The 27907-nt window shown below is 39.6% G+C and overlaps 1 protein-coding gene across 1 annotated transcript in view; it reads left to right on the top strand.

Moving 5' to 3' along the window:
* Positions 1 to 22690, top strand: part of DCTN4 (dynactin subunit 4) — a 30745-nt gene extending 8055 nt beyond the window's left edge. Inside the window, exons 4-13 of the mRNA XM_047730240.1 lie at positions 4211 to 4254; positions 5663 to 5770; positions 7307 to 7380; positions 7603 to 7715; positions 8050 to 8159; positions 12687 to 12760; positions 14735 to 14789; positions 15813 to 15920; positions 17561 to 17658; positions 20079 to 22690. Of these exons, the coding sequence (XP_047586196.1) occupies positions 4211 to 4254; positions 5663 to 5770; positions 7307 to 7380; positions 7603 to 7715; positions 8050 to 8159; positions 12687 to 12760; positions 14735 to 14789; positions 15813 to 15920; positions 17561 to 17658; positions 20079 to 20292 (998 nt within the window). The 3' untranslated portion in view covers positions 20293 to 22690. The remainder of the gene's footprint in view (positions 1 to 4210; positions 4255 to 5662; positions 5771 to 7306; positions 7381 to 7602; positions 7716 to 8049; positions 8160 to 12686; positions 12761 to 14734; positions 14790 to 15812; positions 15921 to 17560; positions 17659 to 20078) is intronic.
* The last annotated feature ends 5217 nt before the right edge of the window (positions 22691 to 27907 follow it).

Raw genomic sequence — 27907 nt, 5'->3', positions numbered from 1 at the left:
AACAAAACAAATGAACAAAGGAAAGAAGAGACAAGCAAAAACAGACTCTGAACTATAGAGAACAAACTGATGGTTACCAGGGAGCAGGTGAGTGTGGGGTAGGGGAAGTAGGTGAAGAGGATCGAGAGTATACTTATTTGAGCACTGAGTAATGCGTAGAATTGCTGAAGCACTATGTTGTACACCTGCAATTAATATAACACTGTACACTGATTATACTGGAATTTAAGAAGTCATTAAGTGTTAAAGAATTCCCACAAAGAAAAAAGGAGTACTGTGTGATAAGCATCGAGTAATTTATAGAATTGTTCTGGGTTTTTTTTAAATTACTGAATCACTGTATTGTACACATTTATCTAACACTGTATGTTAAAAGCATATTCATCATAAAAAAATAATAAATATACATAAAAATAAAAAGTTTAAAAATAGATCTTAGTAACTCTCTAGGGTGAATTCTCCAGTGTTGTTGTTCTTTAAGATTATGTGGGCTATTCTATTTTTTTTTAAATTAACATATAATGTATTATTTGTTTTAGGGATACAGGTCTGTGATTCATTAGTCTTTCACAATTCACAGCGCTCACCATAGCACATATCCTCCCCAATGTCCATCATCCAGACACCCCCTCCTTCCCACCCCCCTCCACTCCAGCAACCCTCAGTTTGTTTCCTGAGGTTAAGAATCTCTTACGATTTGTCTCCCTCTCTGATTTCATCTTGTTTCATTTTTTCCTGTCTTCCGCTATGATCCTCTGCCTTGTTTCTTAACTTGCACATATCAGTGAGATCGTATGATAATTGTCTTTCTCTGATTGACTTATTTCACTTAGCATAATATCCTTCAATTCTATCCACATCGTTGCAAATGGAAAGATTTCAAAATTTTGATGGCTGCATAATATTCCATTGTATATATGTACCACATCTTCTTTATCCATTCATCTGTTGATGGACATCTAGGCTCTTCATAGCTGCTATAAACATTGGGGTGCACATGCCCCTTCGGGTTACTACATTTGTATCTTTGGGGCAAATACCCAGCAGTGCAATTGCTTGGGTTGTAGGGTAGCTCTATTTTCAACTTTTTGAGGAACCTTCATACTGTTTTTTAGAGTTTCTACACCAGCTTGCATTCCTACCAACAGTGTAGGAGAGCTGCACTTTCTCCACATCCTCACCGATATCTGCCATTTCTTGACTGGTTCATTTTAGCCATTCTGACTGGTGTGAGGTGGTATCTCACTGTGGTTTTCATTTGGATTTCCCTGCTGCCGAGTGATATGGAGCATTTTCTCCATGCGTCTGTTGGCCATCTGGATGTCTTTGCAGAAATGTCTGTTCATGTCTTCTGCCCATTTTTTGATTGGATTATTTGTTCCTTGGGTGTTGAGTCTGATAAGTTCTTTATAGGTTTTGGATACTAACCTTGTATCTGATATGTCATTTGCAAATATCTTCTCCCATTCTGTCGGTTGTCTTTTGGTTTTGTTGACTGGGAAACTTCCTTTATTTTTGCATTTCCTATACTCCATGGTTAACATCAGAGAGTAGAAACTCTGTATAAGTCAGTTCAAGATCATGAGTTGCTATTTATTTTTTATAGAAATAGTGGCATTGCTAACTCCCCATTGTCTTTTTTCTTTCTGAATTTTCATTCAATTTTCTGAAACTTTTCGGACTTGGTAAGAATTCCCATCTTGGGGGCCAACTGAGTGGTTCAGTTGGTTGGGCATCTTCTTGTGGCTCAGGTCATGATCCCAGGGTTCTGCCTTCCTGCTCAGTGGGGAGTCTGCTTCTCCCTCTCCACCTGCCACCCTGTTCGTGCTCTCTCTCTCTCACTCTCAAATAAATAAATAAAACCTTTAAAATTTCAGCCTACTTACTAGTCTGTGATGAAGCCCATAATTAACTCAGGTCAGTTGACATAACTAAAATGAAGACGGGCTTTAAGTAAAAACTTCTTATAGATTTTTACACAGTTTGGAAATAAATATGGGTCAGGTTTCTTTATTCTTAAAAATTCCGTCCTTGGTTCTGTTGTGTTTGCTCTTTGGTTTAGAATGCTCGAGCTCTTGATTGTTGCTCATTATTGATGGATAGATACTTCCTGAAATGTGATTTTTATTAGAAAGATTCTATAGCACCTTTAGATTGTCAGTAAATGTGTGTTTTAATGTTTTAATATCACTATAGCAAGTTAGTTGTTTGAATTTACTTATGAATGCAAGTTAAATATGAAAAAGAACCTCAAAGTGGCAGAGTATGTATGCCTCAGTGAATTGAAGAGTATTTTTTTTGGAATGTATTTTTCTCTGTTTGTATTTTGTCTCTTGTTGTCAAGGTAAAGAAACAAAGCCCAGAAATCCAAATAGATTTCTCAGTGTTACCCTTAAGAGAATGTTTTATGCTTTTTAGATTATGAACCATTAAGGTTGGAGAATTTATATTTCAGAGCTTAAAACCTGTGTTTACTTCTAGAAATCTGTCTCCTCTAGGGTATCTTGACAATAATGATTGAATAGTAGGAGCTCTTGAAGCTCAGATAATTTTTTCTTTCATGATGTTGTTGGTGTCTGAGAAGCTCTGAAACCACTTCAGAACTATTTGTTTATAAGTAAGCCATTGTGTCTGTAATGTAAATGAGATAGTTATGTTTCCCAAAGTGTTCTTCAGAGTAAATTGCCAGTTCTAAAGCATTAGGTAAAACACTCATTTAGATTTTTTAAAATATTACAAGTAAAACATTTCTTTTACATAATTATTTTCATGATTGTCTTAAGTAAGGCAACCTTTAAAATATTAATATACTAAAGGATGTCGTTGCCATTTCTTGCAAGGTGTGCGTCACCTTTAACAAGCGTCCTTTGTGTTTTGAAAAAAGGTTATTTTTACTTAAACAGATAATAACATTCATGTATTTATCACCCAGCTTCAGATAGTAAACGTAACCCAAACAGTGTAAGCCCCTTGTGTAGCCTATCCCCACTACATTCCCTTCCTCACCTTCCTGGAGCACTAACCTCCCCAGTCCTGAATTCCACGTTTATCGGCGTCGGTGTCTGTGCATGCTTGTAGCCACTAACAGATGTTTTTTTTTAATATGAAACACCTGGAAACACACCGTATATGTATCCTGCTACAACTTTTCTCTCTTAGCATTCTGCTCCTCGTCCAGAGCTGACTTAGGCATAAGAGTAGACTACCTGTTGTTCCAGAGCCTTGGTTACTGTAGTGTTGTGGGACTTATTTCATTTTTCCAGACTGATGGTTGTAAAACTGTATCTCATTGTAGTTTACTTTTTCCCTTTTTTGGGGGGTTAGCTTTATTGAGATATACAGTTGACCCTTGAACAATGCAGAGGCTCAAGTGTTGAGCCCCAACTGTGGGGAATCTGCGTGACTTTTTGACTCCCCAAAAACCGACTACTACTAGCTTACTGTTGACTGGAAGCCTCCCTGGTAACATAAACAGTTGATGAACACATACTTTGTAAGTTGTATGTATTGTATATATGTAGTCTTGTAATATAATAAACTAGAAAAAATTAAAAGTACAGCTACAGTGCTGTATTGTATTTGTTGAAGAATATCCACATACATGTGGACGCTCACAGTTCAAACCCATGTTCTTCAGGAGTCAGCTGTATTCATCATGGTTTTACTTTTAGCTTTCTGGAATAATCTTTTCCATTGTGATTTGTGCTGTTTGTTTCTTATGTAAGAAATTCTTCTTTGAATCAAGGTCATAGAACATAGAAATTGCAGTGTTACAGATAAGAGCGGGGTCTTAAGAGTCGGACTGTATGAGTTTGAATCCCAGCTTTACCACTTAACTATCTATGTGACTTTGGGCAAGTTATTTAACTTCTCTGAGCCTCAATTTCATTTATAAAGTGAGACTAATAATAAGAATCCCGATGTCAGACAATTATTACATAAGATGAAATGTAATACATTTCAGATGCTTGTCACAGAAGCTATGCATGTCTTAGTTGTGCTGGTGGGGCTGTTATCTTTGTCACCCTCATTATTTTTAATGAAAATTTCATTGTGAGTGTTCTGGTCTATATAACTCATAGGACTATTTCTTGGAAGTTCTGTGATTTTGTGTTTTTAAATTTCATTTTGTGGCCTGCAGATGAACTGTTTTTATGAAAATAAAAATATCAAGTTATGAAAATTTGTTTACTGTCCCTTTGTTTTGCAGCCAGCGGCGGTTGGCAGGAACCTGAAAACCCTCACACACAACGGGTAAGTAAAGCGTCATCAGAGAGAGGATGACCTAAGAAGAGATGGAGAAAAAGACTGATGATCTTTCATTTTATCCATGGATATGGCATATGCTTAGAAATCTGTGATGTGTATTTTGGTGTCTGTTACACACAGAAAGTGCTTCTCATAAGACATTAAGTCACAATGGCTGTATTTTCTAGTCTGGCTTAAGTTGATAGAGAAACCTAGTTGTAGCTTTAGTTCTGTAGTCAGGCTGTGACTCAGAAAAAGAAAACAGTATGTGTTTATTTTTGGTGAAATAAAAAGTTATAAAATAATGTGTTTTTTCCCCTATGTGAAAAATACTTTCTTTCAGACATAAAAAAGCTATATATCTATACACAAGGTTTTTGTTTTAATGTGTGCAACATATAATCACATACCCATATGTGTGTGTAAGAAAGATACCTAAGCTGATAATCACAGATACCTTTATTGAGGGGGAGAGTGACGCAAGAGATAAAAGAGAAGTTTTGCTTTGTTTAATGTTGTTCTAAGTTTTCACAGTTAACAGGTATTGCTTTTAGGATTAGGACATATTTTATTTTTTTTTTTTTAAGATTATTTATTTATTTGACAGAGAGATCACAAGTAGGCAGAGAGGCAGGCAGAGAGAGAGGAAGGGAAGCAGGCTCCCTGCTGAGCAGAGAGCCCGATATGGGGCTCGATCCCAGTACCCTGGGATCATGACCCGAGCTGAAGGCAGAGGCTTTAACCCACTGAGCCACCCAGGCGCCCCAAGGACACATTTTAAAAATAAAAACAAATGAGTGGGGGAGAACACACAGTATAAGATGTTACGTTCTTAGAAATAGATAGGCCTGGGGCACCTGGTGGCTCAGTGGGTTAAAGCCTCTGCCTTTGGCTCAGGTCATGATCCCAGGGTCCTGGGATTGAGCCCCGCATCGGGCTCTCTGCTCGGCAGGGAGCCTGCTTCCTCCTCTCTCTCTGCCTGCCTCTCTGCCTACTTGTGATCTCTGTCTGTGAAATAAATAAATAAAATCTTTAAAAAAAAGAAAGAAAGAAATGGGCCTGTGGCCATACAGAAAAAATGGGAGTAGTTGTAGGGCGAAATACGTAATGAAGTAAAAGGAAGTAAAAAAGTAAAAAGTAAAAGTGAAGTAAAACAGGAGGGCATGAAATTTCCTAGCCTTTTCATTACCCATTTCTTCCCATTGTTAAACTTAAAGGTTCCATTTTAATTCTGAAATTATACAGAGAAATGTAATGAAAAGAAATTCTTTTTTGAGGAAAAGGGCAAATTTGTCCACTGTAGTAATTTGTCTTCTCTGTTCATTTTGTGTCCGGTTAGTGTCATTGCTTAATTTTTCATACTTCCTGTTAGCTTCCTCATGAAAACAGTTACTGCGTTTTCAATGTCTTACAGATGAACAAACTGATTGAATATTACCAGCAGCTTGCTCAGAAGGAGAAGGTTGAACGGGATCGCAAGAAACTGGCACGGCGTAGAAACTATATGCCTTTGGCTTTTTCGGTGAGGACTTGGTACAAAAAGGAGTGTGCAGTTCATTGTTCACAAGGCCTGTGTGCCTTGAGAACAGTGACCGTTTCAGAAGGTGGCCACTGACCTTAGATTTCTGAATGATGGGTAGCAAAGAAAGGTTTCTCAAATCATAGGTGGTTAAGTCCAGCAGTTAGGCTTTTGCCATATCATTCACTCTTTTTGAGTTCTTTGAGTTTTAAGAACATTTGTGTTCCTTTTTCTATCACTGCCCTCTCTTTTCTGATTATTCCCCAGGGCTAGTGTTTAATTTTGTAGCTATGACAAAACTACAGAGGAAGAGAGGCAAGTGTTAGATTTTATTCATATTAGACAGGAAGGCCACCTTTGACATCCTATAGTAATGGGTTCCCAGCTCAATTTATTATTTCTGATACCTTCCTGTAGTTCTCAAGTGTGAAGAACACTGACTCTTACACAGTGCATTTCGCATGGTTAAATAAATAGTAATACATGCCAGTGTCATTGATAGGAATTCTTCACAGAAGTCGTTCACTACAGTCTGTGTGCTATCCAGAAGCAAAACATGAGCATATGGAGCTTTTGTTATTGTCCCCTACGTTTTATTTGCTCTCGTAGAACAGTTTCTTTTCTGTATGCTTGCTTGGGGTCGAGCAGGTTGACATTGAATAAGTAACATTGATTGAAGGACAGTGATTTGTCAGGCACTATTCTAATAAGGACTTTTCACATATTTTACACAACAATCCTGTGGTGTAGATTGACAGCTGAGGAAATGTAACTTGTCATACTGCTTCTATATGAGAATTAGTTAAGCCATTGAATCCCTAAGGATTGATGGGGTCCATATAAAAATATTTAGTTTTTTAGAACAAAATAAAACATTAAGACATTCAAAGCATCTACATTACCAGAGACTTTTATGAAGTCTAAATGAAATTTTCAGAATAGCCCAGTGGTAGAATCAGCATATGCACTAGTGTGTAGGAGAGGAGTTTGAATTAAAGGCATTATTCTTCCAGCTTCCCTTATAACCTGCCTGCTGTATGAGTTTGCTTCTGTCTTATGCTGCATTTTTTTGTCTCTGTTGCAACCTGCTGCTATTTGGGGGCCTACAGCAACACACTATTCATGTAGTGGTAAGTTCTCTTTTATGATTCTTGCTAACCCTGAAGAAGTTAGCAGATGATCACTGGTATTCCAAGAAGACATTCATCATTTGCCATAGACACTTCACATAGTTCTGGTCTAAGTCATAGCTTAGATATTTTTAGATTAATAGTTTAAAAAAAAATCACATTTAGTTCAATTTTACTCTACTAATGTAGTTTCAGTCTCCATGTTTGCTGCTTTTGCTAATTATTTTAAAAATAAGATGATGTGGGGCTACAAATTACTTTCTTTAAAAGGAGCTTTCAAATTAGCTTTTTTTTTTTTTTTTGCTTATTTCCCTGAGCTTCTCATGCTGGCCCACCCAAAAGTCTTTCTTGTGGTAAATAGGATGTACAAACGTAGTATTTGTAATTGGAATTTCTGAACTCTTTTTAGGACAAATATGGTCTTGGAACCAGGCTTCAGCGACCACGAGCTGGTGCAACCATCAGTACCCTTGCCGGACTGTCGTAAGTTTGGACATTAAATGGCTTTGAGGAGAAAAGCAGGTATCCAAATGAATTGGAGGAATGTGACATAAAACACTTGCTACTGGGGAAGAAGATTGTCATGCTTAGAAAAGACCCCAACAGAGAAAGAATGTTCTGCAATAGAAGAATACTTCAGTTATATTGTAGACTTTGAAGGCAATTAAGTGGACCTTTGAGAAATTAGTGCTTTTTATCTTTTAGCCTTAAAGAAGGAGAGGACCAGAAAGAGATAAAGATTGAGCCAGCTCAGGCTGTAGACGAAGTGGAACCTCTACCTGAAGATTACTATACAAGACCAGTAAATTTAACAGAGGGTAATATTTTACTTTTTTTCCCTTAGTTTCTATTTTACACCTAATTCTGCTTTTGTTACTAATATGCCCTGAGTTTTGAGATTTTTTGATGGCGTCATGGTTATTAGTAGTAACATAAATCCAGTAGCAAATGAAATAGATATAATCACTTGAAGAGCTTTAAAATGTCAGATTTCTCTATTGTAGTTTTTTGAAGAACTATTCACAAAGGAAGTGTTGTTTCATGTGTTGGAAGGACTGTTCACAAAGGAAGTGTTGTTTCAAGTGTTATCTCGTAAGTCTAATTTTGAGTGAGTCATTGTAAACTAAGCCTGGTTTCTGCCTTTCATACTAGTGACCACCCTTCAGCAGCGCCTCTTGCAGCCTGACTTCCAGCCAGTCTGTGCTTCACAGCTCTATCCTCGTCACAAACATCTTCTGATCAAACGGTCCCTGCGCTGTCGGGTAATTACTCCATTCTGTAGAGTTGCCGTTTGTACCAGAGAAAAGCAGGAATGAAATAAACATTGATATCTGGCCAATGTCGAAACTTCCAGAATGTAGTAAATATAAAATACGCTTTAGAGAATGTACTTGGGTGTCCAGTTACCATTTTAAATGCTTTCAAGATAAAAATCCTTACAACTATGAGATGTAGGTGCTGTTGTTACCCCTGTTCTACAGATGTGGAAAATGAGGTACCTGAAAGTCAATAAATTCATAGCACTAACCCCTAGAAGAGTAGCGAAAGAATGTATGACTTTCAGGCTGATAGAGAGGCAACAAAGAGGAGTAATAAAATAATTTAAAAGAAAGGAAGAAAGAAGAAACAGCAAAATCCAGCCTCTCTGAATTTATAAAACAGACAGCTGAGTTTCTTCAATAAATACATTGTAGAAGAAAACCAAAAGAACATGGAAAAGAAATCTTGTAGATCAAAACAGCAATACAGAACTTCCTCAGCTTGATAAAAGCCATGTACAAAAAGAACAGAGGGAAAAGAGCATAAAACTGGTGGTTCAAATAGCATGTAGTGAGATAGATTTACAGCCAAATATTTCAGTATTTATATAAATACCAGTGAAGTAAATGCTTCTGTTAAAAGACTAAATATTTAAAACCAACAAAATGCCTGCCCATTCTATGCTAATCATAAGAAACAGAATTCAGAAAGCTTGGAAGTGAAGATAAATGGGAAAGATAGATCGTATAAATAATAAATTTTTTTTTTATTTTTTTAAAGATTTTTTTTTTATTTATTTATTTGACAGAGAGAGATCACAAGTAGACAGAGAGGCAGGCAGAGAGAGAGAGAGAGAGGGAAGCAGGCTCCCTGCTGAGCAGAGAGCCCGATGCGGGACTTGATCCCAGGACCCTGAGATCATGACCTGAGCCGAAGGCAGCGGCTTAACCCACTGAGCCACCCAGGCGCCCTAAATAATAAATTTTTAAATGGAGGGATAATTCATAAAGAAAGAAATAATTCACAAAGAGGATGTAACAGTTCTAAAATTATATGCACTAAATAATGTAGACTCAAAATATCGAAACATTGGAGAAAATTACATTATTTTAGACAAATGATTTGGGGAAATTAAACATGCTTCGCTTAGTAACCGAGAGAACAAACATGTACCCAATTATCTGCAGAATATGCATTCTTTCCAAGTACACACAGTATACTTATAAAAATTAACTGTATACTGGTCATAAAGTCAGTCCCAACCTTTTTCTTTTTTTTTTCTTTTAAAGATTTTATTTATTTATTTGACAGATAGAGATCACAAGTAGGTAGAGAGGCAGGCAGAGAGAGGGGGAAGCAGACTCCCTGCTGGGTAGAGAGGCCAATGTGGAACTTGATCCCAGGACCCTGGGATCATGACCTGAGCCGAAGGCAGAGGCTTTAACCCACTGAGCCACCCAGGCACCCCTCAACATTTTTCAAAAGATGATATTATTAGAATATATTATTTGATCAGAGTGCAATTAAATTAGGAATTAGTTATTCCTGTAGAGGAAAACTTACAGGACACAGCTAAGACCATGCCTAGAAGTAAATCTGTATATTAGAAAGGAAGAAATAAAAGATCAGTGTTTCAGCAGACATTTCAAGAAGTTAGAAAAAGAACAGCAGAGTAAGTACAAGGAAACATGAAGGAAGAGGATACTAATGAGTTAAGAACAACTGTAAAGGGACGCCTGGGTGGCTCAGTTGGTTAAGCAGCTGCCTTCGGCTCAGGTCATGATCCCAGCGTCCTGGGATCGAGTCCCACATCGGGCTCCTTGTTTGGCGGGGAGCCTGCTTCTCCCTCTGCCTGCCATTCTGTCTGCCTGGGCTCGCTCGCTCTCCTCTCTCTCTGACAAATAAATAAAATCTTTAAAAAAAAAAAAAAAAGAACAACTGTAAAGGGGTGGCTTAGTGGGTTAAAGCCTCTGCCTTCGGCCTAGATCATGATCCCAAGGTCCTGGGATCGAGCCCCACATCGGGCTCTCTGCTTGGCACGGAGCCCGCTTCCTCCTCTCTCTCTGCCTGCTTCTCTGCCTACTTGTGATCTCTGTCGGTCAAATAAATAAATAAAATCTTTAAAAAAAAACAACAACAAAAAACCACTGTAAAATACAAAAAAGCAATAAAACAAAAAGTTGATTCCTTTAAGGAGATTAATGATAGTAAATTTTAATATGTAAATTCATAAGACGTTATACAAGATTCATGTTGACTGTACAATTAACCAGATTTATCAAAAGTAAATAAGCAGTTTCCTATTGATCAATCTGTCTTCAGGGTAGGTGGGCTTCCACAAATACAAAATGTGCAGATTATGGTATATCCATGAAGTGAGTACTAGAAGTCCAAAAAGGAAAGTACTAATATGGGATATATTTTTAAATGCAAAAAGTAGGGTGTGTGGCAAGTACACAACTTTATGTGTAAGGAAGGGAGGGCAGGAAGGAAAAGAAATATGTGTGTGTATAAACAAAAATCTTTTTTGATATGCATTTATGTAGGTTAACAGACTTGGAACAGAGTAGAGAAAGTAGAAGCAGACTCATGGGTGTGAGAAAACTTGGTATTTACCAGATACAGCATTGCAGATCACTGGGGAAAGAATAGCCTGTTAGGTTTTCCTAGGTCAAGTAATTACATGAAAATAAAATTGGGTCTCTGTCTCACACCATTCACAGAAGTCAATTTCAGGAACATTAGAAACTTCTTTTTTTTTTTTTAAGGTAATTTTTATTTATTAGAGAAGAGTGCATGAGCCGGAGAGAGGGGCAGAGGGAGAGGGAGAAGTAGACCCTCACTGACCAGGGAGCCCGATGCTAGGTTCAGTCCCAGGACCTTGAGATCGTGACCTGAGCCAAAAGCAGATGCTTAACTGACTGAGCCACCCAGGTGCCCTGGAACATTAGAAACATGAATGAGCAAATATGAAGAGCAAAACTTCTAGAAGGAGACAGGAAAATCTTTGACTTCGGGGTAAGGAGTATTCCATAAATAAGGCAAATCACAAACTATAGAGGAATCAATGCTATATATTTGACACAGTGAAACTTATACCTGCACTCCAAAGAAAACCCGTAGTAATGAAAAGATAGGCCATAACCTGAGAAAAGTAATTTATAAGATATATAATTAAAGGATTAGTGTCTAGAACATGTAAAGAACTTCAGCAAATTAGTAAGGAAAACATACTTCAGTCAGTATGTGAAGATCCAGTAAACACTAACATACAAGTCACAGCAGAGGAAATCCCAATAGCCAAAAACATGAAAGATACTCCTCCAGAAATCAGAGAAATGTCTGTTAAAACTTCAGTGAAATACCATTTGATAGTTAACCAGATTAGCACAAGTTAACACATATGGGAAATGACTGATATGCAAGAATACTTACTCGTTGCTGCCTTATTTATAGTAGCAAAATCATGGAAACGTCACAGATATCCATCAGTGTGGGTATGGTTGAATAAGGTACAGAAATGATGACAGTAAGATACAGAGATAGCTCTGTGTGTGCTGGTATAGAATTCTAAGATCGATAAGGAAAAAAGTAAAGGGCAAAAGAGTATATAAAATGCTCCCTTTTTTGTTATTGTAAAAAAGACAATGTGTTTTTGGCTGTTAATGAGAAAACACATGAGATACTGGTAGGACTCTGGGGAGGAGGACAAGGGGACAAGTAATGGGTACCTTTACACTGTCCCTGTTTTGTACTGTTAAGAAATTTTTTAACCAAGTGTATGTAGTACCCGTTAAAGAAAGTAAAAAATTGTTAATGTATTTTAAAGCATGGGATCTGAAATCACACTACTTGGATTTTAAATCCCAGCTTTGATTCTTTTTTTTTTTTTTTTTTTAAGATTATTTATTTTAGAGAGAGCATGAGAGCATGAGGTGGGGGGCAGAGGGAGAGAATCTCAGATAGACTCCCAGCTGAGTGTGGAGCCTTAACTTGGGGGCTCAGTCCCATGATCCAAAAATCATGACCTGAGCCTAAACCAGGAGTTGGATGGTCAGCCGACTGAGCCACCCAGGTGCCGACCCAGCTTTAATTCTTACTGGCTCTGTGGAGTTGGGTGAGATGACTCACCCTTCTTGTGCCCCATTTTCATAATGTGTAAAATGGGGACAATAACAGTTTGGGTACCTACACTTACCTTATAAAGTCAGTGTCATGTTTAAATCCACTTAAGGAGCATATGGTTCAGCACACTTAGTATGTTCTCAGTATGTGTTAGTTGTTGTTATTTCAGTAGTTATTAAGCACCGCAAAGGTATAGTATCTGATAGGTTCTTGCTTATGTCCAGAGAAGTCCAAAGCATCATCTTTTGCAAATGTTGGCAATCAGAACATGCGGTCTTATAGCAGAATAAAACAAAACAAAACTCAAGTCAGTACTGTCCTTCTGAATTTAGTAGCTGTATGGATCCAGCAGAGATTTTTTTTCTTGTTTTCCTCTAATACATACTATAAATTTTTCTTTTTAGAAATGTGAACATAATTTGAGCAAGCCAGAGTTTAATCCAACATCTATCAAATTCAAAATCCAGCTGGTTGCTGTGTGAGTATTTTGGGATCAGTGTTTTTAGTTATTGTTCTTTGACTTTTTTCAACACAAAATGTATTTACTCTGGGCTTGAAAAACTTCATCAGAATTATCTTGCTGTTTTTTCTGTTTAGGTTTCAAGTTCTATACCCTGAACTTTAAAACAAATTACAGACCTAGAATCAAGGGTGTTTGCATCAGGGACACAGTGATGGTATGGTCTCCAGGTGGTGGTTGTTAATTAGTTATTGGACAGAGAGACACTGGTCATTGATTACAAGTTAAAACGTACCTAGTTTTGATAATGATCCAAAATATTAAGTAAAAAATAACCAAGTAGAACAAATCAAAGAGGATCTCTGCAACAGTGTTCATTGAGTGGGATAAAAGTGATTATTAGTGTTAATTCACTGGGACTTGTCAATAGAAGGGAATTTTGTGAATGAAAACTACTTATTAAAAATATTTTGAAAAATTAGGAAAATACTGTCTTGACTTCAGGGCAAGAGATGCTTAGAGGGAATTAGTAAGGCAGGAAACCCAGAAACCACTAAAGAAGAAAATAGCTGACCCTTAGCAAAAAACAAAAACAAAACCAACACAAAAAACCCATAAATTATAAAAAAAATATATCTACATATATTTTTACATTTATATATTTGACAACAGAATCCTGAGACAGACAATAGAGCAGGAAAGAATATTTGCTACTCCATGACAGATAAAAATTTAATGTCCCTGGAAGACAGAATTCCCACAGATTGGAAAGATGAAAATGTGAGTAGGACAAAAGGATTTGAACTGGCAGTTTATAGAAGAGGAATTTCAATTCAAATGGTCAGTGAATACATGGAGAGATGCTGAGACTTGATAGGAAAAGTTTAAAATAATAAAGAGCATTTAGTGCTTGTGAGCATGTGGGGAAACGTATTTGCATACATTGTTGGTAGGTTTGTGGATTGCTAGAGTCTTTGGAGAGCGGTCTGGAATGTCAAGACAAAGTTACATAGACTAAACCAGTTACATAGACTAAACTAAACTAATCTCAGGAATCTATTCTGTTGAAACAAAGCCACCAATATCTAAAGATACATATGTAAGGATGTGTATTGTAACATTTTAATGGCAAAAAGCTAAAAACAATTTCAGTGTCAAGCTGATTAACCATTAACAAATAGTTGATTAAATTGCGGTACACTGAGGTTGTAGAATATTCTGCAGCAATTAAAAATAAAAAGTCCTTCCAGCAGTCAAGAATGTTGAGAAATGCTGGTCTGTTGACTTTGGAGGAAAGAATAGGTATATAAACACTAAGCTGAGATTTGACCCTGGGTGATTTTGAGTTCAGACTAAGCACATGTGAGTACAGTATTCTGTTGTCTTTCTTGGGCAGCGAAACAGTGGTTAAGGGGAACGACCCTGGCGCTACACTGCCTGAGTTTGAATTCTGGCTACTCACCAAGTTACTGCTTCTTCGAAGCTTAGTTTTTTCATCTCTGTAATGGGGGTGATGGTAATAACACCTCTCTCATGCAGTCACAGTGAAGATTAAGTTAAAGTGTTTAAAACATTGCCTAGCACACAGTGCTTATAAAAGTGTTTGATAAGTTTGTGGTAGTGTGTTTCAACCTCTGCAGTGTGTTACTAAGTAGTTGTGGGTCCTGTAACCAGTTGCCTTTCAGATGTACAGAAATGAATTAATAAAATCTCAAAAAATATATCTAGCAAATGTATAAGGAAGATATCTACCATGATGCACACAGATATATAGGCTCTATGTAGAAGTGTACATACGATTTCAGAAAGAACTCAACAGTTGGTTTCATAAGTCTTAAGTTCTTATTATGATGGTATAATTCTTTGAAATTCTTTTTCTGTGACATGTTCTGATTAACTTGAAGAAATCTTCACTGAAATCGCTTGAAAGGAAAGTAACAATGATTTTAAGAGACTTCAGTGGACATTAATGTATTTTTTATTCACACATAGCAATTATATCCCAGAAGTGAGAATCATGTCAATTCCCAACCTTCGCTACATGAAGGTTAGTACTTTGCTTTTTAGCAAGAAGATAAAGAACTGATAAGAAATATGTGTGTGTGTGTGTGTGTGTGTGTATGTGGGCGGCTGTGTGTGTGTAGCATGAGATTCAGGAGCAAGGGAAAGAAAAGAAAGTTTGAAGTCATAAAGGGATTGGGATTTTTAACTTCTTTAAGCTGGGATTCTTGGCAACAGCATCTTTGACATCCGTTTAGAAGGAGCAGCATATAAATTATGTAAAGATGAACTCATGGGTGGGGAAAGAAGGAAGGTGTTTTATCCCACAGACATCTTTAGCTCTTCTCCAACCAGGAGACTCTCCACATCCCATGTGTGTGCGTGTGTCAGATACCAGGAATCAACGGGATTTCTTTACCACAGCCCCTCTCTTCTTTGAGTTCCTTATCTATGCCCCCTCTCCCCCACCATGAGTGTAGAATATTCTGCAACAGTCCCTTTTGTTCTTTCCTTTCATGCTGCTTATGGAGTCCACGTTCCTCTGAAAGATTTTGCTAACCTCAAGAAAGTACCAAACAAGGGCAAATTATGGGACAAGAAGTCTTAAAAGTCTTTTAGAGTCCTGATGAATTTTTTTTTCTCTGTCTGGCTACCCTGTGGCTCTCATGCTTTATGAGGACTTTCAGACTAAGCAGACTTAAGTTGTTTCTCAGGAGTCCTTAAGTGAGGACTGGATGGAGCAAGAGTTGTAAACTTTAATCACTTAGATAATGTACATTCCTCAGAACTTCTGAGTCTAGTACCTGGCCCTTTCTATGGGATCTGCCCTATTTCCTCATGTAAAATTAAGGAGCTCCATAGCATATATAGCCTAATATAAATAGTAGAATAGGAATCTGCGAGCACTTTGAGAATGTAGTGATGTAGAGGTGGGTGTTACTGCTCAGGAATAATGGGGGGCAGGTGCAGGAGGTGACGGTTTTGTGAAATGCTTGGTACAGCAACTAAGAAAGTGGACCAAGGTGGCAGTAGTGGAACATGTCTGAGAGAGGCTTGTTCTTTTCCCCAGGAGAGCCAGGTCCTCCTGACGCTTACGAATCCAGTGGAGAACCTCACCCACGTGACGCTGCTGGAGTGCGAGGAGGGGGACCCAGATGATATCAACAGCACTGCTAAGGTAGGAGCATTTTGAGGGACCGTGACTTTGCCTGGAGGGGCCTTTTGACGTGTCTTAAAGGACTCCACACTGTCTTCCATTTCCACATTCAAGCAATTATCAGTTTCTTTTGATTTCACCTCCTGAATTTGTTTATTTTTTTTTTAAGATTTTATTTATTTATTCATGAGAGACAGAAGGAGAGAGGGAGAGAGAGGCAGAGGCAGAGGAAGAAGCAGGCTCCCCACTGATCAAGGAGCCCGAAACTCTGTCCCAGGACCCTGGGATCATGACCTGAGCCAAAGGCAGTGTTTAACCGACTAAGCTACGCAGGCACCCCTGAGTTTGTTGTTGTTGTTTTGCTTTGTTTTTTGTTTTATTTTATGCACAATCACACTGCCACTGCCCTGTTTGAAGGTCTCATCCTTTCTTACCTGTACTGTGCCAGTAATGTCCTTGCTGACCTGTTCGGAATCCACCTCCACTGCCATTCCAGCCTGTCGTCTGTCTTGCTTCCAAAGTGATCTTTCTAAAATCTAACTCTGATAATGGTAGACTGATCATTTGGCATCCCTCTGACTTAGGGAGAAAATCCAAATTCCTCCACATAGCATAAGCGGTTCTCAGTGGTTCCCCCCCCCCATCTGTTCTTCCAGGATGACCTTCCCCCAGATCCTCAAATCTAGCATTCTCCAAATTACACATATTAATGCATGTCCTCCAAGCAGATGTGGTGGGAATTGCCGATGCTATTCTTCTAGCTCGAGTGCCATTTCCTGACATACATACCCGCATCTCTCTGTCTGACTCCTGCTCAGGCCTCAAGACTCCTAGGAAATAACATATCCTTCTAAATGCTGTGCCTCCTCTAGATGCTCTCCGCTTACATACAGTATACACAGCACTAAGTATTAAAATAGGTGATTTTGACTTTCTGTAAATGTTAATTGAATGAATAAAATGTGGCCTTTTTTTCATTTTGTTACTTGGCGATTCATCTAGTATTTGAAATTTTAGATCAAGAACTTTACTCAATGGGTAATCTATTATTGACTCGTAATTCAGCATGAAACAACAAAAATTGATAGAAATGATTCCTATATCTTTAATTAGCTATTATTTGAAAAAATACTTATTAGTAGGGAATTTCTTTATCTCCTTTTTCTTTTTTCCTTCTGCTTTTTAATGATTTCACTTACTAGCATCACTTTCAAAGAGCGGTGACACTCATCTGTCCTTGCTCTTTTTAGTAACGCTAATAACCTGTTCCTGTGAGACAAAAATAAGTGCCTGATGTGTACCCCAGTTTGTAGACTTGCTATCTTTCTCTTTATACCTCCCATCCTCATTCATATCCGTAATTACAAATGTGGTTGACATCATTACCTGCTAACTTCTGACATAGCAAAGTTGAGGCCTAGTTACAACATAAGGCTTAGTCTGAAGACTGCTGCTTAACTGTTCTTTGTTCTTGTACTTTCACTAGAAATGTCTGTGTTCCTAACAGTTTTTAAACTCTGTATAAGTGAAGTAATACTCTGTTTCCTGAAACTTCCTTCGGTATGTTTAGGTTGGTGTACCACTGTGTCATATGTTGTGGAATGAATGTCCTACAACACACTGACCCGTTCTGAGGCAGCCCTCTCTCTTTTACTCTGCAGGTGGTGGTGCCTCCCAAAGAGCTCGTCCTAGCTGGCAAGGATGCAGCAGCAGAGTATGATGAGTTGGCAGAACCCCAGGACTTTCAGGACGATCCTGAGTGAGTGAGAGCTTAGTGACCCCCTCCCCCAACATAGTACAGTTAGCTAATGTAGGAGGCCCACTTACAGACCCCAGTTTTTTTAATCTTGATTTTTTAAGGTGATTTTTTTCTTGTTTATAAAAAATTACTGTAGAAATTTGCAGAATATATATACGAAACCATGAAGAAGGAAAATAAAATCCCACTGCCAGAGATGAGCACCGTTAACATTTTGGTCTTTGTCCTTCTATGTATTTCTTCCATCATTGGGATCATTCTGTAAGCAGTTTCTAATCTTTGTTTCCATTTAAGTAGTAAATATTTTCCCCTGTTAATTAAAATTTTCAAGTGCATTATTTTTAATAGTTACAGGATACAGTATTCTCTTCTATAGTTTTATCATTAGATTTCTCCACATACCCTCCCCACCTGCCCTTTGAGTAATAGATTTGACTCTGTCTTACCTAATAACTGAGAAGTAAAAAGCCAAACCTTTGCCTGGATGACCATACATCAGTTAGGATACAGTCTAAAACTGCAACAGGTACTGTCCCTTCCTGGGTGAAGAACCATTGCTGGAGTGAGGCCCACAGGAACACCTCCCCACACACACACACACAGACACACATATACACACACACAGAGGCAGCTCATAGGTAGAAGCAAGCCACTTCCCCGTCCGGGTTTCTAGGCTCCGTTAGAACCCTTCCATTGGACATGAGCCTGACAGGGAGCCAACCTACAAAGCAGAGAGACATTGGTGGCAGAATCCTGTGTCACAAAGCAAGATACAGAAGGTGGACTTGGAGCTGAAAAGAACAGCTTCATATGCTGGCACAAGGAGCATATAAGGTGTTTTTTTTTTGTTTTTTAAGATTTTTATTTATTTATTTGACAGGGAGATCACAGTAGGCAGGCAGAGAGAGAGGGGGAAACAGGCTCTCCGCTGAGCAGAGAGCCCGATGTGGGGCTCGATCCCAGGAGCCTGAGATCATGACCTGAGCCGAAGGCAGAGGCTTAACCCACTAAGCCACCCAGGCGCCCCACATGTAAGGTTTTTTTTAACAGAACGATAAATAAGTAAATAAAGGGCAAAGATGAGTTTAGCACCATGATTGGCAAAATTGATTTGACTTTGGAAAGCACCAGTGTTTTGTTTCATTCTGTAGAGTTCCAGGCCCCAGCCCAGAGATTCTCTCTGGAAGGTCTAGGGGTGCACCAGAAATCTGCATTTTTTTATTTTTATTTTTAAAGCTTCCCAGCTATCAGTGGTTGCCTGGTAAATGAGGCTAGAAAGACAGTTTTTCCTTCTTACTATTTTTAAATTTTAAAAGAAAACTTTTTTTAATGAATCCTACAAATCAAGGGTTTATTTACTACAGTACAAAATGTATTGAGTTAATACAAAAGGCATTTTCTGTAATCATTGCTTTATGTGGATCCTTAAGTGACATTAATTAAGATATAGAAATTTGTTAAGCCAAGGTCAGCTGCTGGAAAGATCATTGGAGATATCAAATTCTAGTCAGATTATATGATAGAGTAATAAAAAATTGAATTAATTATACTTCACATTGCACTTTTAGGACTTTCAGATACTTAGAAATAAATACTATACGATACTATGTAAATGTTTAAATCCAGTAACTTTTCTCGGAGTATCATTTGAATAGTAGATCAAATTCTGTCTCATTGCCCTTAGACTTTTTGTTTGAAGCTAAGTTATTAAAGCATAAACATGAAGTGCACGTCAGAGAAAGTCAGAACGGAAATATCAACTAAAGAGATTATTTTTCTATTCCAGAAATTTCTGATTTACAGAGCTTGTTTATAAAAACACTAATTTTATGGTGTTCCAGAAGTTCCTTTAAAGTTCTGAGTTAATATCAGTCTGTATCCTATAGAAACATTACCACATGCACGCATAGATCAACGTAAAGGGATATTCACGGCACCATTGTTTATGACAGGAAAATTGGCAATAACATCAGTATATACCAATTATAGTAAACTTATAACAAAATACTCTGCAGCCATTAAGTAGAATGGAGAAGATCTGTATATACCAGCATGGAAAGGTATTTGTGATAAACTGAGTGGAAAAAACCAGGTTAATAGAACAAATAGTGTGTCCCTTTTGTGTCGGTGCAAACTCGTAGAAAAATACCTGATAGGTTAAGAACCAAAGTGTTTGTAGTTTTTCTGTGTGCTGAAGGGGAAAATAAGGGAAGACTTAACTTTTCTCCCATTTGAATTTCAATTACTTAGGACTGTATTTTACTTTTGTAATATTAAAAAGGTAGATTGACATTTTGCTGAAAGAACTCTGTTGCTAATAAACAAGATGATGGTCATAACTTGTCATTAGATGAAATGTAAGTCTTAGTGGCTTGGCTGACCTGTGACCCACCTAACACTGTACTTACTTTTTTACATAGCATTATAGCCTTCAGAAAGGCCAACAAAGTGGGCATTTTCATCAAAGTGACGCCACAACGGGAGGAGGGCGAAGTGACCGTGTGCTTTAAGATGAAGCATGATTTTAAAAACCTGGCGGCCCCCATCCGCCCCATCGAAGAAAGTGACCAGGGCACAGAAGTCATCTGGCTCACCCAGCACGTGGAACTCAGCTTGGGCCCGCTTCTTCCTTAAAGGTGCCACTGGTGGGGCAAAGGACACCACGAGCCCATGTTAACATGTGGAAGCTACTGCTTCATTAAGCCTTGTTTGTAGTAATGTACCCATGCACTACTGAATCCTGTTCCTAGGCGGTTGGGGGCACTGGCAAGGCATTAGGGACTCAAGCTAACTGCTGTTCCTCTTGCTCTCACTTCTGTTCATACTAGTAATCTGTCTCCCTCACTGAACCCTGCACGTCAAATAACAGCAGCACAGTTCCCTCCCAAGAGAGGGGATGGCTGTCCTTTGGAGTGGCATTAGATTTACCACCCGAGAAACTCTGACCATACTGTCTCCCAGTCTGACCTCAAAAAGGGTCACAATCTCGCAGATAAAATGATAACCGCAAGGCAGACCTGCTGTTAATGACCCAGCGCCGATGTCAGTGTACCAGCTGCTATCCGCATTCCGTGTAGCTATAATCTAGCAGTCTAAACATATCCCTTCACCTGCCGATATGGCTCCCATCTTGCCGTGGTTTCCATTGGACAGAAAAAATAGAATTGTCACCCTGTCTTTCCTTTCGTGGTGTTGGGCAAAACCTGTGAGATTCTTAAGGCGCTCCGATTTGCCGTCTTCTGAGTAAATACAGGATGCATATTTATCAGGTGCTCTTAAAATTTCTTTCTCATTAGAATATGGAACTTCTTTTAAGAATTGGAGAAGCAAGCAATCACATGTCATACCAAGGGGTTGCAAATTCCATTCACTTTTAAATGTTGCCACAATATCCAGGGGTTAACGCTGTCATCCGGAGGTAGCCCTTCTGTGTTTTACTCCCTCCCCCCACATCTGCTCTGCCTCTTGAACTCAATAAGTTCTAAATATTTGGCACCTGGAAAGAGGCCAAAGAAAACTTGGTAGACAAGTTCACTTCTGGAATGCAGAAAACATTTTAAAGGTCAGATTTTTAGCATGATCCAAACTAATATTCTTTCCATTGATTTGAAGGGGAAAATAGCAGTTACAATCTCTTGAATCCCAAACTGGGTATTAAGATAAAGAACCTTTTCCCTTCCCGAGTTTAAAAAAAGTCTATCAAAAGGTGTGTCAAGTAAGGCTGTTTTGATTGTAAAACACAGAATAGTTCAGCTGGTACCCCAGAATACTTGCCTGACAGCACGCATGCTGTTTTCTTTGGGTATCCTGGAGCTGGCTTGCCAACCTTAATTTCTGTGGCATTTTCTAAAATGAGACTTGACCAAGTAGACCACTGTCTGCACCACATTTTCTGTAAATGTATTGTTAGCATGTGGCCAACACATTTTGGGGGAAAAGAGAAATTTCCTTTTTATCCTCCTTTTGTTTTTAAGTTCAAGCCTTTAGCGTAAAAAAAAAAAAAAATTAAGATACATAGTAATCTAGAATACAGGCAGGACATAGTAACTTACTAGCTCCCTTTGGAAGACAAAAATATTTAGGAGGCCTTTGAAAGAACACTAAATCGTACTTGAAAGGTCAAGCTGACTTTATGAAACATTGTTCCACAGAGTAATACATATGCTGCAGCATAAGAAAGAAGTACACATATCTCTAATATTATGACAGTAATAAGTAAGGTTTAGCCTCTTAGGAGTTGGGGCAGGGGTCATGTAATGACAAATTTGCAGACCAGAGAAATAGTTTTAATTTTTGGTGTCTCGGTTTTTATTTCACTACGTGCTAGAGTCTGCTCTGAAGCCACGCCTCCACGCTTGCCCGTGGAGGACCCGGATGTCAGAGGAGAGAATGGTTCCTGTGTTTGCACATTTGCAGACTACGCTTGTATACTGTGTGTTTACGGCATGTAGTTAGTGTTTGTTCCCCAAAGTAATATGTTGAAGTAATGGGTCTCATCACCCCCATGTAACACAGAAACACAAAAACACTTTTGATCATAGAATTTTTTTTTTTCCTCAGAAGCCAAATTAACTTGAAGAATAACAGAGCCATTGTTTTACTCTTTCCTTAAGATAGTTCTCAGTGCAAGCCAGTATTCTGTGTCTTAGTAGAAATGGTTCAACAGCTGCAGGAGGTGAATTCAGAATTCTGTTTGTCGCTTTCTTATACTAGATCAGGTGTAGGATTGGCAGCGCACAGGCAGTCCACCACTGCTGGCCAGTGCAATGTCGTTAGCACTAGAAGCTACAGTTTTGGAAACATAAAGCTAAGTTAATATGTTTTTGTGGTTTGATTAGCCCACTGAGGTTTCTTTTGTTCAAAGTGCTTATAGGTGTAATGAGTTAAATAAACGTCACGTATATTTATGAAGAAACATCCTTTTTGGTCCCTTTTGTGAATGGGAGGCACTCCTTAACCTTTATGAATTACAGGCTCCTGTTTTGCCTTATAGCTTAACTTAATGTAGTGAAATAAAGCAGACAAACCTTGAGTGTCTTTCATTTGCTTTCAGGAGGGCTGAATGGAATAGCATGGCTCAGAGTCAGAAGACTGGCTTGGAGGGAAGAGAGTTAGTAGGAGGGTCACTGGGGTGTGCTGCCTCTTCTGTTTCTTTAAATGAGCTAAACTGAAACCCCCTATCGAGTTAGTTCACTGTAACATAGAGGTCGGTGATGCTTGAGCTCTGTATAAACATACTCACAGAACCATTATATAAATGTCATGTTGTTAGGTTTCCATCAGCTTTTACTCCAGGTCATTGCTCCCCAAAACATCTTTTCAGATAACCCAAAATGGCCCACCCCTGATAGGTAGCCCCTCCGTGCCCTCTCCCTGTCCTCCTGGACCTCTTCCTTCCCTCCCAGTACTATAGATGAACTGCTGGCGCTCCTGTTTGACGCTGGCCCCACCACCGAGCGCAGCTGGTCTCATCCTCTCATCTGTTCAAGGATGTCACTTACACAGTTCGCCCTCCGCTCTCCTGCATCTTTCCATCATAGTGCTAGGGTTTCTCTCAGCTTAGAAACTGACCTCACGCCCCTCTTTAGCTGATACCCCATATCTCTACTCCCTTTACAGTGGAACTCCTTCAAAACCCTTGAGTTCCTCTCCTCCTGTTCTCACCTGAACCTGTTCCACCCCAGCACATTACCAGAATTGCTCTCATCAAGTTCTCCAAGATTCCACACTGTTAAAACACATGGATGATTTTCAGTCCTTATCTCCTTAATCTTTCAGTAGCATCTGGCAGCTGATCTCTCCCTTCTTTTTTTTTTTTTTAAAGATTTTATTTATTTATTTGACAGAGATCACAAGCAGGCAGAGAGGCAGGTAGAGAGAGGGGAGGAAGCAGGCTCCCTGCTGAGCAGAGAGCCCGATGCGGGGCTCGATCCCAGGACCCTGAGATCATGACCTGAGCCGAAGGCAGAGGCTTAACCCACTGAGCCACCCAGGCGCCCCTGATCTCTCCCTTCTTAAAAACCTTTTTTGACTTAGTTTCTGGAACACAAAGCCCCTGGTTTTGCTTCTATGTCAGTGACAACTTTTCTTCATAAGGAGTGTGCCAGATCTCATTTTCTTACACTTTTCTCTCTGCTTACTCACCGTGATCTCACTGTTTTCAGTGTTTTCATCTATTCAATTTACATAGTGGGGTGCCTGGGTGGCTCAGTCAGTTACACGACCGACTCTTGACTTCAGCTCAGGTCATGATCTCAGGGGCATGAGATCACGCCCAGTGCAGAGCCTGTTTAAGATTTCTTCCTCTACCCCTTCCCCTGAGTGCACTCTCTCTGTCTCCGAAAAATAAATTCACATGCCAACTCTAAAATAGTCTCTGAAAGTTCAAAACCACAGTGGACTTTCTCTCACCACCTCTGCCTCTCCTGCATTCACCCTTAGCTAAATGGCGACTGTGTCCTTTCAGTCGCTCACAACAAAAATCTTGGCATCAACCTTGACTCTTCAGGTGCCACCTGCAGTAAGTCAGCAAATCCTGTCAGCTCTGTCTTCAAACTGACCACTTCACACCCTCTCCACAATTACTGTCCTGGGCCAAATCACTGTAGACTTACAGACCTACTGCAGTAGCATCCAAACGGTCTGGAAACCACCCTTCAATCAGTGTTCAACACAGCAGCCAGAATGAATAAGGCATTTTCCACTTCGGTTTTTTAGCTTGCTGAAGAGCAAAACAAATACAACTCCTGACAATGGCTGATGAGATCCTACATGATACGAAACCCACCCGACCACTGCCTCCCTGAGTTCATCTGTTACTTCCCCGTGCTCCATAAACCCCAGCCACATGGGTCCCTGCTATTCTCAAGTCACCCCAGCAGGCCTCTTCTTAGGGCCTTTGCACTAGCTGTCCATCTGCTTAGAAAACTCTTCTCCCAGATACCTGTATAACTCACACCCTCATCGCAATCAAGCATTTGTTCAAACATTTCTTTCTTAGTGAGGCTTTCCCTGACCACCCTATTTAATGGTGTAAAAACGGCCATCCCCTAAACACATTCCCTGTCCTCCTTGGCTGTGTTTTTTTCCGTAGCACTAAACACCAGCATAACATACACCTTATTTTCTGATACATCACACTAGAGCATAAGCTCTATAGTGCGGGGATTTTATATTTTTTCTTTTTTTCTTTTTTAAGTTGCTGTATCTGCAGAGGCTAGAACACCTGACAAATGTTAGGCACGCGGTAGTTTTTGAATAAATTAATGTCACCCTTTTCCTTACGTATGTAGCTGTTGATCTTTTAGCTTTATTTTTTTTTAAGATTTTATTTATTTATTTGACAGAGATCACAGGTAGGCAGAGAGGCAAGGCAGAGAGAGAGGAGGAAGCAGGCCCCCCGCCGAGCAGAGAGCCTGATGTGGGGCTCGATCCCAGGACCCTGGGATGATGACCTGAGGCGAAGGCAGAGGCTTTAACCCACTGAGCCACCCAGGCGCCCCTAGTTGGTTTTTTTTTAAGAATTTTTTTTTTTATTTGAGAGAGAGAAAGCACAAGCAGGGTGAGGAGCAGAAGAAGCAGACTACTCTCTGAGGGAGGCTGATGCGGGGCTTGATCCTGGGACTCCAGGGTCATGAACTGAGCCAAAGGCACATGCTTAACCAAGCCACCCAGGCACTTTTTTTTTTTTTTTTTTTTTTTAAATACACAGTCTCTTTTTGTCATAAGCCAAATATCCCACTTGCCTTGAGCTTTTTTGTTCTGGTGTTTTCTCTACCTAGAATATGCTTCATTCTTTTTGCACCTTCTCCAGAATTACTTTCCTGCTCTCCCTTCCTCCCATCTAGACATGACCTTGATTGACAGCCCTGTATCTCTTCAGTGCATTTACCCCTTCCTTCTTTGTGGGCCTTTGTATACGTGTAGTCCAGTTACTGGATTGCAGACTTTCAGAGACAAATTCAGGCCCTTTGACAACCGTCTGCCCTTTATTCCATTGAAAGAGCAGTCTGGACAAAGAAAAAACCTCAGAGCTGAGTTGCTTCCTCAGTGGCAATACTTAACTTGTTTATCCTCATTTTCTGGCGATCAGGAACATACATAGTGAAATATATTTCACAGTGTGAGACATCTACATAAGATAATGACTTTAAGTATTAAATGAAAGTAACATTAAATAATACCGAATCAGCCAGTGAAAATACTTTCCTCGTGCTTTTTAGCCGTTTCTGTTTAAAAAAGTATCAACACTCATGTTTGTAACATCTAACACTTCCTCTTCTTTTTCAACCTAGGCTTCTAGTTCAGAGCCTTCCACGGACAAGAGTAGCTACTTACTAAAACAAATACTGTTTCTTTTTCACTGTACTTGTTTTTAAAGGCTACATCTGAACATGTGGTATTATTTTCCATTCCATTCCATGAGGTCACTCAGGAGCTCCACTTCTGCCTGTGGTATAGGTATCTGGAAGGAGTGTCACGTCCCTCTCAAAAAGAAAAGGTGGATAGATGATAAAATCATACATTTTACTGGATCTGTCAGAGAGCTAATGTGGCAGAGCAGCCAAATAGCCTGAATTTCAAGGAGGGACAGAGCCTTCCAAGGAGAGATCAGACTTGTAGACTGGCTCACCTGTAACCCAGCGTGAGAGGAAGAAGTGTTGACCATCATATGGCAAGTAAGAGGAAATCAATGTTAAAAAGGCCAAACTTGGACTAACATGACAGTATAAAATCCCTGGGAGCCTAAGACACCAAGGGAGCTGGCATGTACTCACAAGCTCTTCCCAAAACCTCTGCCACATATTCATGGGAAAGACCACAGGGAGCGGAGGGTGCTGGAGCTCTAAAGAGCTTCTTGGGTTTGGAGGTAGGTAGGAGAGATCTGCTGCTACAGTGGGAAAGGCAGGAGCACTTGCCTCCTCCTGCCCAGGCTCTTCCTTCATAAGGAGCAAAAAAGACCCAAGCCACTCAGGGAGGAACAGAAAAGCATGTGTTCCTAGGGCACAGGTAAAGACCCATTGGTAAGAATGGTAAGAAAAAAAACTACTCTTGGGGGCAGGGGACAAGATTCAGTCCTGAGCCCCAGGATTCCCTACCAACCAATACTATTAAAATTCTACTACTGCAGGAAGGACCGGAAACACTCCCCCACAAGGCCAGCTCCAAACATGAGTCATAGTTTTGATGCCACAGAAGGGGCAAGAATGTGGAGAAAAACCATTCCCGAGGCCTGACCACAAAGGACCTACCAAAAACTGAGGCTGAACCAAAGCAAGGAACCCCCAACCCATTCCCAACTACCAACCTAGCAAGGAGCTAGTAACAACAGCTGGTGAGGGACAGGCGAGGCTGTAGAGACTTACCACTGTGGTTCAGGTGTGCAGGACAGCTGACAGCTGAGGGTGACGTATGAGGGCTTGAGAAAAGTACTTCAGCCCCATCCTAGAGCACAAAATAATGCTAGAGGATATGAAGTCTGTAATGCACTGAAGGCAACCACAGCAACAACAAAACCCAAGCCCAGCTCAGTTTCTGACTGGATTGATGAAATCCCACACAAATAGCCTGACAGAACAGATCTACCCATTTCCAGGTAATACTTGTCTACCTCAGTGTGTTACATAACGAGTGACTGGCATTCAATAAAAAGTTTGAGTTACACAAGAAAAAACTCATTTTTCATAGACAAAACAATAAGGCCATATACAGATATGACCGGATATTGGAATCATCAGATGGGGACTTGAATGGATTAATATGTTGAAAAATCTAGTAAAAAATATGATATGTATGAACATTTCAGCAGAGAGGCAGAAACTATAAGAAAGGGACAAATTGAAATAAAAAAAACACAGGATCAGAGATGAATATCCTCTATGGTCTCATCGGTAGACTCGTCATAGTTGAGGAAATAATCAGGAAACTTAGAGCTATGTCAATAGGAATAACCCAATCTGAGTCCCCTGCAGAAAGAGTGAAACCACACAGTATTCAAAACCTATGGAACGGGGGCGCCTGGGTGGCTCAGTGGGTTAAAGCCTCTGCCTTTGGCTCCGGTCATGATCCCGGGGTCCTGGGATCGAGCCCCGCATTGGTCTCTCTGCTTGGGGGGCAGCCTGCTTCCCCCTCTCTATCTGCCTGCTGCTCTGCCTACTTGCGATTTCTGTCAAATAAATAAATAAAACAAAACAAAACAACCCCCCCCCCCAAAAAACCTATGGAACGATATCTGACATGTATAATTGGG

The sequence above is a fragment of the Lutra lutra genome, chromosome 5 (genome assembly GCF_902655055.1).
Source record: "Lutra lutra chromosome 5, mLutLut1.2, whole genome shotgun sequence".
NCBI lineage: Eukaryota > Metazoa > Chordata > Mammalia > Carnivora > Mustelidae > Lutra > Lutra lutra.
This window is presented reverse-complemented; position numbering and strand designations above follow the sequence as displayed.